Below are 16,106 nucleotides of genomic sequence, written 5' to 3' on the forward strand. Positions count from 1 at the left end.
GATCCTCAGGGAAGGAAGGGAGGAAGGAAGGAAAACAGAGAAATGGAGGGGGAGAAAAGGACAGAAGGAGACAGACAAAGAAAGAGACAGGGAGAAAGGAGAAAGAGTGACAGAAAAAGAGGAAGAGAGAAAAGTCTTCCCCCACACACACACACACACGACGGCCCCACGCAACCGGGCCCCAGGTTCCCCACCTCCCCCAACACACACGGCAGCACACGCAGCCCCGCGTGACCGGGCCCCAGCCTCCACGCCCTCCCACCCCGAGTCCACAAAAGGCCCTCCAAGCCTGATCGGCTCCCGCACACATATTCTGCCCCTGGGAGCCACCGGCACTTCCCCTCTCCTTGCCGCTTGACAGGCGGCGAGAGGGGCTTAGTGTGCCACGGCTTTCCTGCATGCCGCGACTGTAGGGGGCAGCCTTGGAGGAAGCATCCCTCCCCCTCCCCTCGCTGACCAACAGTCGTCGAGAGGAGGTCCAAAGAGCACCACGGCCCCAGGAACACCCTCGGGGAGGGCCGCGCTGTGCTGTGCCTCCGCAGCTGAGCCCTGGAGCTTCCGAGCCACTGAAAATGTCCTTGGGGGCTGTATACGGCCCCCGGGCCGGACGTTCCCCATCCCTGCTGTAGAACAATGAAATAAGAGGTACGGAGGCACAAGTTCTCCACACTGCTTGGAATAACCCCCAACTCAATTGCAAGGCAACAGTAGTGGAATGAGATTTTTTTTTTCTTTCAGAACTGTACATCAAACTGGAACTCATTTCAGCTTCACTTTCATTTATTCAGTATCCCGCTGATTTATTCGATTTGCAAGAAAATGTTAATTCAGGGCGATATTTAATGTCACAAGCAATCAAATGAATAAAAACAGACTCCCAGGTTCCCAGAAGAACAAAACTAAGCACACAGTATGAAAGCCTGTAATCTTTAAAAATAACCACACATCCCTTAAATGCCACAGCCTTGCAAACAAAGAAAAGTACTGTTAAACTTTTTCCAAATCCTGAACAGCAGTTCATTCACCCTGTGATTAAGTCTGGTGCACCATCTAGTGGCCAGTTCCTGTACAAGCAACCAACCCTTTGAAAATTGCAGTTAATTTCGAAGGTTATTCAAAGTCAAAGGGTCATCCCGTTGGCCGTCTAAGACAATCGATGTTTGCCACATTTATGATTTTGGCTCAACATTTTATAAATCCAGTGTCAAGTGTGGTCTCGCCATAGATTTGTACAAGGGCAGTAAGAAACCAACTTTGCAGACCCAAATAGTCAAGTTCAAAGTTATAGTCAGGCAGGAAGCAGATTGTCAGAAATTATGACATCACATTAGATTCCAGCCACCATTAATTAATTAATGTTGCCAACTCTCCCAGTGCTGTTAGGTACTGTGTTTCCACTTATGGTGTGCTTGGCACAGATTGACAATTAACTTGGAAGAAAAGTTTTGATCTAACAAGTCAATGCATATATTTAAAAGGGCCATTACGCCACTATGTCCCACAACACCTTTAAAACGTATATCCTTTTGATCATGATGAGTCAATTGGACGAACACCCCAAAGCTGGAACTACTGCCAGCTCTCAGATGATCTAACACAAAGATACTAATCACTTTTCCCCAACCAAAAGGATTTAAAATGGATTATAACTGAGAACACTGTTGCCAGTATTTTCCAGCCAGGCCACAGACAAAACTGTTATATAGGGAATTTAGAGACCGTTGAAGAGATTTGGGAATAGGCCTAAGACACCTCTCTAATGAAATCTTCAATAGAAGGTTCAGGAATAATGAAAGTCAAAACTTTCTAAGTTGTCGTAGCAGTTCTAAGATTATAACACTGTGGTACATTGGCTGTCTGCTGTTTCACGTAGAAAGCTGATCCTTTCCCCTACCCTACATACTCATACAGAGTTTCACAAGCCTCCAGAAAGAGAATGCAATTCCAATTGTAAAATCTACTGGAGGGCAATGTCTTTATTAGGAATAATGAAAACTATGGCAAAAATAGAGAACAAGCTTGAAAGTTCTTCAGATCAGATCTGATCTCTTCTTTGGGATGTTTAGCAAAAAAAAAAAAAATACTAGGATGTGGGGGAGGGAGATAAAAGATGTCTCTGGGGATGGTGGAAAACCCCACTCTGCAAATTGTAATAGTTCCAAGATGGGAGGAGATGTTATGGAGACTTAATGAGGTTAGACGGGGCCAGGCACAACAAAAGATCTCAGGTTGCACCAAAGGCCACCAGAACAAAGACGCGATGCTAGCTCTGCCTTTGAAAATGTAAAAACCAGCAGTTATTCAGATCTTTCTGTAGACTTTCTGTTCAGGATAACAATGGTCAGCAACAAGCGCCAGTCACCTTTCAAAATCACTGTAGGCCCCTTTTCAGAAATGTGGGGCATTCCATATCAAAGATCCCTTGCGTTGTTGTTTAAAAAAACAACAACAACACTGTACATACACTGTGGAGGAAAAGATTAAAAGCATTTGTAAATTTGTCCACGTGATCATGGACAGGATAACATGACAGAGGGTCAGTAACTTTGAGAACAATATTCGCTGTGTTTTGAAGCTCTCAGCTCATTCCTAGCAAGTCAGTTTGTGGAATTCACTGCCAGCAGGCATAATAATAGCAATGAGGATAGGTGGCTTTAAAATAGGGTTGCCAACCGCTATTACAAGTGATCTCCAGCTGATAGAGATCAGTTCACCTGGAGAAAATGGCCGCTTTGGCCATTGGACTCTATGGCACTGAAGTCTCTCCCCTCCCCAAAGCCTGCCCTCCTCAGGCGCTACCCCAAAAATCTCCCTCCAGTGGCAAAGATGGACCTGGCAACCCTACTTTAAACGGAGGTTAGGCAGATTCATGGAGGAGAGGTCCTTCAATGACTGAGGCAGCAAACCTCTGAGCACCATCGTTGGGAGGCAACATCACAGGAAGGCCTTGGCCTCTGTGGTGTGTTCGTTGGCCCTCCAGGGAGAATGTTTGGTGAGACAGGATGTTGGTCTAGATGGACCACTGGTCCGATCCAGCAGGACTCTACTGACGTTCTTAAGTCCATATCATCCCGCCCAGTGATGAAAAGCTCTTCACACTGCTGCCTCTGATCAGAAATCTGGAGCGGCAAGAGAAAATTCTCATCTTCTGTCAGGACAGCACAGACCACACAGGCTTAGCAAGTGGGACACTGTGGTCAATTATGATTATGTTTGCCACAAAAAGGCCCTCAGGTTTGTCCCCTGTGCCTTCTCTCCACCAATTGATATACAGAGGTATACTGCCTCTAAATATTTTGCAATCACAGTCAATAGCTATTAAGAAACCTATCCTACATGAGCACTCTGAAACTCCCTTTAAAGCCATCTAAGTTAGTGGCCATTGATGCATCCTGTAGCAGCAAGTTCCACAAGTTAATTGTGCGAAGGAGCACTCTCTTTCGTCTGTCGTGGAGCTATCATCCAGCAACCTCACTGGCAAAGCCAGCATAGGGCCAAATTAGACACAACAAATTTTAAAACGTTGAGTTGAGGTTCCTCAGTCGGTTGACTGCTGTGGGCAACTATGGGCACGGGGCAGAAGGGCCTTCGGCCTTCCCCTGTGCACCATTTTCCTGACCCAAAATGGGTCTGAAATGCATTATTTGCCTGGCTCCAGGGCTGCTTGCACACCCTCCTCAAAGGTTTGTGAACAGACTCAGTAGACGGAATAGTTAAACTATCCTAAAGAGTAGCCCATGGCCTCGGGAGGAGGAAGTGCAAAGGTACGGGAAACATTTAAAGAGGAGTGCCAAGTCATACAAAATGACTACAATTAAGAGGTGTAACAATGAGAGCCGTGGTGCGGAAATACAAGAAGCAGACTAGAACAAGCTAATGACAGAGAGCTCCTTTTCAAAATGGCGACAGGGAGTATTTCAGTTGCCTCAATTTACTGGACGCCTAAGTGAAGTGTGAGTCCTGCATAGCCTCCTCAAATACGCCTTCTCGAAGTTAGTTCAGTATAAATCTTTGATCAAAAGTCATGATCTAAATCTTAAACTTGGCAAAACCGAACCTTTGCCGTGTTAATATAGGAACACAGAAAAGATTTTCAATCCCCCCCCACCACCACCACACACCCTGAAGCCATTTTAAATGTTCTTAATCTCATTCAGCCTGAAGGTTTTTGCTCGTTGTGACTAAAGCTTTTCGCCCGTCTGTTGAGGAAAATTACAATTTTGAGTGAACTGGGGTGTGAAATGAAAGGAGGTCAGAAACCAGACAGTCTTCTTTTTATCAGGCGCCATATGATCCCAAACTTGCCTTTCACAATTAACTAATTAGGTCTCTCTGGAGGTCATGACAGGCATTTGAACACATTCTGTGTAGTCTTTATGTGTTAAATATCCTGCTTCTATTCTTTTATCGCAGGAAGGATTTCCACCACCACCCTCACAAACTGGTATCGCAGGCTAGCAAAACTGGGAATATAGGTTAACTTTTTGTGCATTATGAGAAGGTGCAGAAAAGAGCAACCAAAATGATTAGGGGGGCAGAGCAACTGCCCTATGAGGAGCGGTTAAAACGCTTAGGGCTGTTTAGCTTAGAAAGAAGGCGGCTAAGGGGAGACATGATAGAGGTCTATGAAATTATGCATGGTTTAGAGAGTGGACAGGGAGAAGCTGTTCTCCCTCTCTCATAATACTAGAACGCTAAGTTATTTGTTGAAGCTGGAGGCCGAGAGATTCAATACTGATAAAAGGAAGTATTTCTTCACGTAACGCATAGTGAAATTGTGGAACCCCCTGCCCCAGGATGTGGTGATGGCTGCCAACTTGGAAGGCTTTAAGAGGGGAGTGGATATGTTCATGGAGGAGAGGGGTATTCATGTGGCTACTAGTCAAAATAGATATTAGTCATGATGCATACTTATTCTCTCCAGAATCAGAGAAGCATGCTGAATATATTAGGTGCGGTGGAACACAGGCAGGATGCTGCTGCTGCAGTCACCTATTTTGTGGCTTCCTAGAGGCACCTGGTTGGCCACTGTGTGAACAGGATGCTGGACTTGATGGGCCTTGGTCTGATCCAGCATGGCTTTTCTTATGTTCTTATGTCTTAAAGGCTTGCACCGAATGCTTAGAAGTCCAGTTTTAACATGGATTTGTTTTTTGCAGCCCACCGAAGCTGCAATGGCAGGTTCCAATTTGTAATTAACCGCACAACAATCAGACCAACAGCAATAAAAGATCTCCTGCTCTTACAACTGATCTCTAGCCGATAGAGATCAGTTCACTTGGAGGAAATGGCCGCTTTGGCTATTGGACTCTCTGACATGGAAGTCCCTCCCCTCCCCAAGCCCCACCCTCCTCAGGCTCCGCCCCAAAAACCTCCCGCTGGTGAAGAGGAACCTGGCAACCCTAAGGCTAGGATCCAGCAGCATCTCTAAGCTTTGAATATATGTTCCAGAACGGCCCAGTCTGACAATGATGGAGGAAGGAACCATTTCATTCCTCCACTGTTATTAGAGTGGCATCGAACTAGACCTTGGGGAAGCAGTTCCCACACAACATATTAATTGGGCCAACTCTTTAAAACTTACAGCAAAAAAAAAAAGTTATATGGGCAAGGAGAATATATTTATGGTGAGAGGCATCGCAATTCAACCTAAAATTTCCCCCAAAAATTCCTCACGAGGGTTCCTAATTTGTATTTCAGGAACTGCCAGCGATCTCTAGCTCATTTGCTGAGCTCTGGCTCTTCCATCTTGGCTTCTTTTCCTTGTTTCCGTCAGTTAAATCCCATTAAACGTAACAGAAATGTGCTCTATTTTTCCTTAACAGCGTTTCATGGCATGAGGAAGCTGCCTCCCGGGCTTTCATCTGATTATTTAGCCAGTGTGAGGGAGGGAAGCTGTTCCAGTCTGAAACAAATCTGAGAACGGTGCAGAAAAGAATCATAATGCTGGAGTTGCTCGGGAGGGGTGGGAAACGTGAAACTCTTAGTTTTTAGACCAACAATAACTAAAAACGCAAATGTAAACAATATGCTACGGATGATTCCAATTTGCGATAAGAAGTTATTTCCTGAAACTGTTAAAGTTAGGCTTGATTTTTTGAGGCTGACTTAAAAAAAATATTTATAGCGTTTCAGACAAGATTTCCTGTTTTGGGTTCTCTCTATGTAGCGCTGCCAGCTTTTACTTCTGCATTAAATGAATTGGAATATGTAACTGTTCCGTATTGTAGAATCTCTCTTTGGTGTTCTAAATGGGGGTGGGGGAGAAACAAGGCTGCGGTCCAATAATATTCCCTTTGAAATTATTATTATTTTTTAAACGAATGAAGCTCATTTGTGAGTTAAATATATGCTGGGCAAGGGACTTTGAGGCAGCCCAAAAAGAACCTAACATCAGCACATTGCCAATGTGATGCCCGCACCTCTAGTCAGCAAGGATCTTATGCCTGTTCTGCAGAGGGGAGGAAAAGTGACAAACACATCCTTCAGTAAGATGCACAAATTGTACCACAAATTGTACCCGAGTCCATAGCAACCCTGCCACAAGACACCAGTTATGGGGTGGTAGGCCACCAACACTGGGCTGACAGACAACCTGCGTCTGCTGATGTGGCCAGACACCCCTGTTATCAGGGCGCTGCTGGCTATACGCACAATATACCAAGGGAAGCAACAGATGGCACACACCCACCAACGGAAGGAGTGCCATCGGGTGACCCTGAGAAACCTTGCACTGAACATATTCCTTGGAGCTTTGCAGATGTGGACTTGAGACCCTGCCTGCCACCCTATTCCTTTTTACCAGGCACGCACGCAAGAAAGGAAGCATGTCTATCCACATAAGAACGTTGAAATGAATGGCTTAGACTGGAGTAACTCTCCTTAGGAATACACTGTCAGGAAGCGAAGTCCTCCTCTGCTCAAAGCACACCTCAGGCACCTCCAAATTCTACACCAGCAGGGCTTGCCACCAGCATATCTACTCCCCCAAGATATGCCTGATTGGGGTTATTTACTATCAGTCTGAACTGTTTGGGGAAGGGCTTTAAGTCTGTGCTGTATGTTTGTTCCTGACTGCTGCAGGGCCAGGGGCCAAAGAGCACTCATTCTTGCCCTTACTCACAAAAGGGGACATAACGAAATTAAAAAGACAAGCTGCTACCTATACAATGGAATTCTTGGCTTAATGGACTGATTGATAATATTAAACTACTGTCAAGTAACAAGCAGTCAATTGTATCTCAGGAGTATAATGACTTAGTGTTCTGGGTCTAAATATCCTAAATACCCAATATTTGACTGGTCAACTGACACACCAACCCTATGTTTAAAGAGACATTTGAAGGTAATGTGACAGAGGCAGCGTTCCACACCTTGAATGATCGTGTCTAATAAACAGGCCTTGCAGATTTTTATAACGCTAGGAAAACCTGCAGGACCTGTTGGACCAAAGATGGCCACTGACTATGTGCCTCATGGGAAATGATGCCTCTATCCTACCATGTCCAGTGCTCTTAAAAACTGTGGCCTGTCTCCAGTCAAGGTTCTGTAGAGGTAGCAGCAACCATCAATGCACATGTGGGATTTTTAAGAAGAAATGTTTGTGAGAACGAACCAAGATGCTGGGCTGGTTGGCAAAGCACCTTATGTGTTTGGTTCTTACAAGCTGCGACATCAGGCATTGGCACAATCTTGCCCTGGCAAGAAGTTCTGATAAGGAGACTTCCTACTATAGTTAGAGACAAGCGAGGCAGAGCTGTCCAGGTCTGACCTGCACTGAGTAGCACTTCTAGCTCTCACAGTTCAAGCACAGGTCTGGGACGCTTGTATCTTCGGCACCGCCACTTCTGGTACAACCCCCAAAGAACATTACATTTGTCAGATAACAACTTACTGGTGGTCCCCAGCCCTAAAAGTGTGTCGCTGTCCTCAACAAGAGCCAGGGCCTTTTCGGCCCTGGCTCCGGTCTGGTGGAACTCCCTCCCAAGCAACATCAGAGCCCTCAAATTGTTCTGCAGGGTTTGTGAAAAGGGGCTGTTCCACCAGGCCTACAATTGAGGACAGCCACGATGTCATCTGTGCCAGCCTCCCTACTTCCCCCCATGTTTCTCAATTAGGTTTATGATGTATGGGGGACTGTCTGGCTGCAATAGTTTTAGTGGTAACCATTTGTTTGGTGTCATCTCCTACTTTAAAATGATTATTTGTGAAAGTTTTAATGATGGGTTTAGTGTTTTAATGAATATTTATTGTGTCTGTAGGCTGGTTTTAATGTTGTTACCCGCCCCGAGCCTGGCTTTGGCCAGGGAAGAAAGGATAGAAATGGTGGATGATGGATTCTGATCTGGAGAACCGGGTTTGATTCCCCATTCCTCCACATGAGCGGTGGACATTAATCTGGTGAACCAGATTTGTTTCCCCACTCCTACACATGAAACCAGCTGGGTGACCTTGGGCTAGTCACAGCTCTCTTAGAGCTATCTCAGCCCCACCTACCTCACAGGGTGTCTGTTGTGGGGAGGGGAAGGGAAGGTGATTGTAAGCCAGTTTGATTCTTCCTTAAGTGGTAGAGAAAGTCAACATATATTCTTCTTCTACTTCTAATACATAAATAAATCTATGACTAAAGCCTTGGATAGGCTGACATTTGGGAAGGGGCTGAAGCTCAGTGGAAGGGCCTCCGATTTGCACACAGAAGGTGCCAGTTCTATCCCCGGCATCTCCCATTAAAAGGTTCAGGCAGTAGGCGATGTGAAAAACCTCTGCTTACGACTCTGGAGTTTCAGTCACTGCCAGTCTGAATAGACAGTATTGACCTTGATGGACCAAGGGTCTGATTCAGTGTAAGGCAGCTTAATGTGTGTTCAAATAGCCAGTATGTGCTACCTAACTGGTCAAATTATGGATGATAAAAATAGATAATTCAGTCTAAACACTCCCTCCAACAATCCAATGACATCCTGTAGTTTGGTTATTCGACTCATGGCGACCCTATGAATGAAAGTCCTCCAAAATGTCCTATCTTTGACAGCCTTGCTCAGATCTTGCAAATTGAAGGCTGTGGCTTCCTTTATTGAGTCAATCCATCTCTTGTTGGATCTTCCTCTTTTCCTGCTGCCCTCAACGTTTCCTAGCATGACTGTCTTTTCCAGTGACTCTTGTCGACTCATGACATGACCAAAATACGACAGCCTCAGTTTAGTCATTTTAATTCTAGGGTCAGTTCAGGCTTGATTTGATCTATAACCCACTGATTTGTTTTTTTGGCAGTCCACAGTATCGGTAACAATTTCCTCCAACTCCACATTTCAAAGGAATCTATTTTCTTCCTATCAGCTTTCTTCACTGTCCAGCTTTCACACCCATACATAGTAATAGGAAATATGATGGCATGAATTAATCTAGTCTTGGTGGCCAGTGACACATCCTTACACTTAAGAATCTTTTCTAGCTCCTTCATGGCTGCCCTTCCCAGTCTCAATCTCCTTCTGATTTCTTGGCTGCAGTCTCCCTTTTGGTTGATGGTGGAGCCAAGGAATAGAAAGTTTTGAACAATTTCAATTTCCTCATTGTCAACCTTAAAGTTGTGTAATTCTCCTGTAGTCATTACTTTTGTTTTCTTGATGTTCAGCTGTAGTCCTGTTTTGGCACTTTCTCTTTTAACTTTCAGCAGTAGTCGTTTCAAATTTTCACTATTTTCTGCCAATAATGTAGTGTCATCGGCATAATTCAAATTATTAATCACAATGTGATTGCGGTGTATCTAGTGAATGGTCAATTATTATAACTATTATTGTTTATTGTATTATATCACAGTCTGGCTGGACGGGCAGATTATTTTAACCTTTTGCTTGATTTCAATAATGTGGTATATTTTATATTTATTTGTATTGTATATATTCTGTATATTTCTGAGCCTGATAGGGGCCCTGGTTTGTTCATCTTGGGTTGGTGTGATTTGATTTTGATCGTGAGAATCTGTACGAGATGTCTTTTGAACTATGCCTATTAAAGGTTAATGATATGACATCAGGGGTTCTTCAGGTCCTTCCCTCATCACAGCCCTCCCCTCCCAGCAAAAAGCAGAGAAATCAGATCTCTGACATAGTGGGAAAAGATCTGCAAAACGTCTGGTGTGTATGGGGGTGTTTCAGAGCTATCGTGGTATAATGGTTAAGAGCAAAAGACTCTAATTTGGAGAAGTGGGTTTGATTCCTCACTCCTCCACATGAAGCCTGCTGGATGACCTTGGGCTAGTCACCGTTCTCTCATCCCCACCTACCTCACAAGGTACCTGTTGTGGGGAGGGGAAGGGAAGGTGATTGTAAGCTACTTTTGAGACTCCTTAAAGGTAGAAAAAAATCGGGGTATAAAAACAAACTCTTCTTAAGTTTAGGATGTTTTTCCTCTTCACATCGAAAGCCCCGTTTGTACACTGCACCCTTTTAACCAGAACAAGTAACAACACTTGTTCTGTGTCTGCACGGCACTGATATTTTTAACTACTTCAAGATCAAGGCCTACCCTGCCTCTTCTTTCCTGTTGCCAAAACATGTTAAAAGCACTTCATGCAGTTTCACGTTTCAGTATACAACACCCCCCCTTCCCTGGCTTTAACTTTTGTGTTTAAAAAAGGGTGGCAGCGCAAAATCTAGTTTTACACAGATCTAACCAACAAGTATTTTTAAAAAAACTAAATTTACAACAGGTCTTGCTAAAATTCACATTTATAACTGACCATCCCTGCTAAGAAGGCTTTGTTTAAATTCAGGGTTGATGAGCTGGCTGAGAAGATGGAGGTGTGTTATTGTAGAGGGAATAGTTTCCAGGTAAGCAGTATGGCATTTCTTTTCCGTGGCCACACTCCTGGGGATACAGGACAGTCATCACAAAGCCAACGATCATCACCAGCACGCCCACAGCAAGGATCAGTCCAGACAGAAGGTTATCAGGATGGGTCCATCGCTCCTCAGACAGCTTCAGGTAACAGGCTGCCGGCAGGATGAAGACCAGAGGAGTAGCACTGAGGACTCCCTGCAGAGGGGAAGAGGAAGTCTGAATGAAATTATGCAGCAAGTCTGGTGGGGGCACGCCACTGCAGTTAAGTATATGCAAAGCACATCCAAGCAAGCAAAACTAAAAAGGAAACACAACAGCTTATGAGTAAAAAGCCAATAGGAAATCCTTGCAGACGTCTGCAAGAGAAACAGAAAAGTCTTTGTGTGGAGGGAAATTAAATAAATAAATAAAGCACCCCGTTTTTGATTGGAAAAGCAACGCAGGAGAAGAGTTAACACACACACCCCTTTCCCCAGTGCCATGGCCCTGATCCAGATTGCCCCCACCCTGCAGATGGTTTCCAGGGGCAAACCACACCCCTAGAGCACCACGAGGCTCCGTCATCATGTATTGTTTGGCACTGAGAAATCATCACTGGCCCAATCAGCCACTGAGCTTCATAGTGGAGTATTTGGACCTGGCCCGCCCTGGTCTAAGCTGAACTCTTTAGCCCCTTACTACAATACATTTGATTTCTGGTTTCATGTTGTTACTTCAATAAGGCAAGGATGGCAGGCCTCGTTTATTCATGTATCTGAGGATCAAGAAAGCTGAACGTAAACAGTATTCTTGGCCAGTTAGGAGACTACAAGATTGGAAGCATCAGCTTTGCTTCAGCCAGCGTAGCATAGTGGTCAGAGTGTCAAGACTACAACCTGGGAGATCAAAGTTCGAATCCTCTGCCATGCAAGTGTCTTGAGCGGTCTGGGGCTGGTCACAAACTGTCAGCCTAACCCACCTCACAAGGCTGTTGTGAAGATAAAATGGAGGCGGGAGAGAATACTGTAAGCCACATTGGGTCCCCACTGGAGAGAAAAGTGGGGTATAAATGAAGTAAATAATAAAAAAGAAAATTCAGACTACTAGGTTCCTTGCTTCGGCACTTTGCAAGGCAGCACATGACACCTTCCTTGGTTACATTAAATACTCCACCTTTGTAAATTGATTTTTTTTAAGCGATTTAGTAGTTAGGTTAGCACTCGGGGCCACTTACGTTCAGCTCCAAAACAATTCCCAGGCAGTCATACGCTAAAGAGATGCTTGTAGCTACAACCACCACCACGATTGTCAAGGTGGCATGCCAAAGAGTCGTGAGTTTACCATTAAAAAACACGTTGGAGATGACCTAAAACAGAAACAGAGTTTTCAACACTGTTGTGACAGGCGTCTTATTTTAAATGAGTGGCATCTCTTAAACTTAAGAATTTGGTGAAATGTACCCCCCCAAAAAAACTATATAATTTCTCATAGTATTTCTTTTTTCAAATATTATTCCAGGATTGCACATAACTGGCTTTGACTTGGCCAAGCCTGGAGTCTTTTCATGCATCTGGAAAAGAAATCAATAGTTAGACTTTAAACACCTTGCTCACAATCCAACAGGGTGTTAACAGCATTTACACCCACTGAAATCAATCCCACTCAACAGTCGATTTCTATGAGTTTATCCAGATCGAGGCCTGTGAAAGGATTACTAAGAGATTCCTGCATAACCTTCATTTTTGGGGGGTTTTCAGCCTGGTCCTTGCAGTGTGTAGTTTGAAGTACCAGTGTGTGTGGTACTATGTGGCACACACAAGATACACAGCTGTTATTCACAGCTGTTATACTTAGCTAGACTCTCAGAGCTTAGAATCTGTGAGATTCCAGTACTAATCCTCACCCTGCCATGGAAGATTGCTGGATAACCTTGGGCCAGTCACACAGAGCCTAACCGGCCTCACAAAGATGCTGTAATGATAAAAAGAGGGGAGAACAATGTTGTAAGCTTCTTTGGGGTCCGCAATGGGGTACAAGTATAAATAAATAAATATTAGCCCAGATTTTTAAAAAAGCTGCCAGGGACAGAACATAAGAAAGGCCCTGCTGGATCAGACCAAGGCCCATCAAGTCCAGCAGTCTGTTCACACAGTGGCCAACCAGGAGCCTCTAGGAAGCCGACAAACAAGACAACTGCAGCAGCATTGTCCTGCCTGAGTTCCACAGCACCTAATATGATAGGCATGCTCTTCTGATCCTGAAGAGAATAGGTATGCATCCTGACTAGTATCCATTTTGACTAGTAGCCATGGATAGCCCTCTCCTCCATGATCATGTCCACTCTCCTCTTAAAGCCTTCCAAGTTGGCAGCCATCACCACATCCTGGGGCAGGAAGTTCCCCAATTTAACTATACATTATGTGAAGAAATGCTTCCTTTTATCTGTGTTGAATCTTTCACCTTCAGCTTCTGCAGATGACCCCGCGTTCTGGTATTATGAGAGAGGGAGAAAAGCTTCTTCCTGTCCACTCCCTCACACCATGCATAATATTATAGACTTCTATCATGTCTCCCCTTACCCGCCTTTTTCCTAAGCTAAACAGCCCTAGGTGTTTTAACCGCTCCTCATAGGGCAGATGTTCTAGCCCTCTGACTATTTTGGTTGCTCTTTTCTGCACCTTCTCAAGCTCTGCAATATCCTTTTTTAGGTGTGGTGACCAGAACTGTACGCCAGGGCAGTACGATAGCAGCAGATTTATTCATTATTCCTTGTCTAATTATGGCCAGCATGGAATTTGCCTTTTTCAGAGCAGCCACACACTGGGTTGACATCTTCATCGAGCTATCCACTACCACTCCAAGATCCCTTTCTTGGTCTGTTGCTGCCAGCACAGATCTCATCAGTGTATATGTGAAGTTGGGATTTTTTGCCCCAATATGCATCACTTTACACTTGCTCATGTTGAATCGCATTTGCCATTTTAATGCCCATTCCTCCCATTTGGAGAGATCTTTTGAAGCTCTTCACAATCTGTTTTTGATTTAACCATCCTAAATAATTTGGTGTCATCCGCAAATCTGGCCACCTTGCTGTTCACCCCCAGTTCCAGGTCGCTGATGAACAGATAGAAAAGCACCGGTCCCAACACAGATCCCTAAGGGACCCCACTGCTCACATCCCTCCATTGTGAAAACTGACCTTTTATTCCTACTCTCTTCTTCCTATTTTTTAACCAGCTCTCAATCCATAAGAGGACTTGTCCTCTTATCCCATGACTATGAAGTTTGCTTAGCAGTCTTTGGTGGTGGACTTTGTCAAAAGCCTTTTGGAAATCCAAATACACAATGTACACAGGCTCATTCCTGTCCACATGCTTACTGACACTTTCAAAAAAAAACTCTAAAAGGTTAGTGAGACAGGACCTACCATTTCAGAAGCCATGTTGGGTTTTGCTCAGCAGAGCTTGCCCTTTTATACGCTTGACAATTCTATCTTTAATAATGCTTTCCATCAATTTACTTGGAACAGACATTAAGCTAACTGGCCTGTAATTTCCTGGGTCCTCCCTGGAACCCTTTTTATAAATGGGTGTTACATTGGCCATTCTCCAGTCCTCTGGTACATAGGCTGATCGAAGGGACATATTACATATAATCGTTCGAAGTTCTGCAGTTTTCCATTTGAATTCTTGAAAGATGAATACTGTCTGGTCCTGATGACTTGTTAGTTTGCAGTATGTTTTTACATTCTAGAACTTCCTGCCTTGTTACCACAATTTGCTCCAGCTCCTCAGTCTCCCCTCCCCAAAACATCTGTTCAGGAAAAGGAATCTGCTCTATATCTTCAACAGTGAAGACAGACGAGAAGAATTCGTTTAGCTTCTCAGCAATCGCTTTATCCTCCCAGGCAACCCATTCCTGAGGGTAAGGGGTGGTTTATCCGCGGTGGCCAGGAGCGGTGCTGCTACACCACCTCCTCAGAGGCTTTCCGGCTGCCGCAAAGATTTAAAAAGCCTTTTTTAAAATAAAAAGGCAAAAATGGGGGAAATGCCCCCGTTGAAAACAGCAGGGCTATGACACCCAAAAAAAGTGTCGTAGCCTCACCAAAGTGGCGAGGGGCGTTCCTGGGCTGGAAGGGGTTAGGAAGCTGACTAAAGTCAGCTCCGCCCCTGGGAACACCCCGGGATTGTCCCTCCCCATGCTGGCGCTGCCGTTCTCTTCCTGGATTTAGTTCCCGGAGATGCTGTGCCGGCGGGGGAGCCCCACGCAGTCTGCAGCGCCGAGGCACTGATGGGAATGTCCCCGCGGCAGCATAAGTGCCCCTTATCCTGTGATAAGTGGTCATTTATACTGGCGTGGGGTCACACCACCTCCAAATGACTCCACCCCCCAGGAATACACTCTACATGTTCATTTACTCTCATTGTCATTCAATGATCCAACTGCTTCCCTAGTTGGTTTCCTGCTCCTAATGTGCTTAAAGAATTTCATATTGTTGGCCTTGATGGGTTTAGCTATTTGTCCTTCAAAAACCTTTTTTGCACTCCTAATTGTTTGCTTGCATTTCATTTGTGCAAGTTTGTGTTTGCTTTTGTTTGCCTCGTTTGGGCAAGCCTTCCAGTTTCTGAAGAAAGCCTTTTTCTCTCTCTAATAGCTTCCTTCACCTTACCCATTAGCCACTCTGATCCTGGCTTTTGCTGGGGAGGGAGGGGTAGAAACTTAATAAAACAAACTAATAAATAAATGGTGGTGACCTCTTGGACTTTATACTACCTTTCCTGACTTGCGGTATACAGTCCAGCTGAGCTTTTAGTATTGAGGACTTGAGTAACCCCCAAGCCTTTTCCAGAGATTTAATCCAAACTGTTCCTTTTAACTTCCTTTTTACCAGATTCATCATTTTAGACAAGTTCCCTCTTTTAAAGTCAAATGTAACTGAACATGAAAAGTTGTTTACAGATCAGTAAAAGAACCATACAGCTAGATATTTCTTTGGAATTCTCACGGAAGCACCTTTTACTCCTGAAGAAACCCCCACCCTAAAAATGTGCTCCTTTAGGAGTGAAAACTACTGTTCAAAAAGCTTCAAAAGAGAGCTCAAACTTTTAGATATGTAAATTACTTCTTTGGATTGTAGTCATTGCTTCAAACTAGGGTAGAAACGCAGAACTGGGGGTTGTGGGGTGGGGTAATTTAAGTTCTGCCCAATACATTTAATTCTGTATTTTAGCCAATGATGGAATACATGTTGTGAATAACATTCTACAAGAGAATCCATCACATCCAAT

General features: G+C 44.4%; 1 protein-coding gene across 1 annotated transcript in view; it reads right to left on the bottom strand.

The window, feature by feature from the left end:
* Positions 1 to 10,741: 10,741 nt before the first annotated feature.
* Positions 10,742 to 16,106, bottom strand: part of SLC38A11 (solute carrier family 38 member 11) — a 34,455-nt gene continuing 29,090 nt past the window's right edge. Inside the window, exons 10-11 of the mRNA XM_056861539.1 lie at positions 12,053 to 12,184; positions 10,742 to 11,034 (exon numbers count right to left, since the gene is read on the bottom strand). Of these exons, the coding sequence (XP_056717517.1) occupies positions 10,768 to 11,034; positions 12,053 to 12,184 (399 nt within the window). The 3' untranslated portion in view covers positions 10,742 to 10,767. The remainder of the gene's footprint in view (positions 11,035 to 12,052; positions 12,185 to 16,106) is intronic.

Source organism: Euleptes europaea, chromosome 15, assembly GCF_029931775.1.
Source record: "Euleptes europaea isolate rEulEur1 chromosome 15, rEulEur1.hap1, whole genome shotgun sequence".
NCBI classification, from domain to species: domain Eukaryota; kingdom Metazoa; phylum Chordata; class Lepidosauria; order Squamata; family Sphaerodactylidae; genus Euleptes; species Euleptes europaea.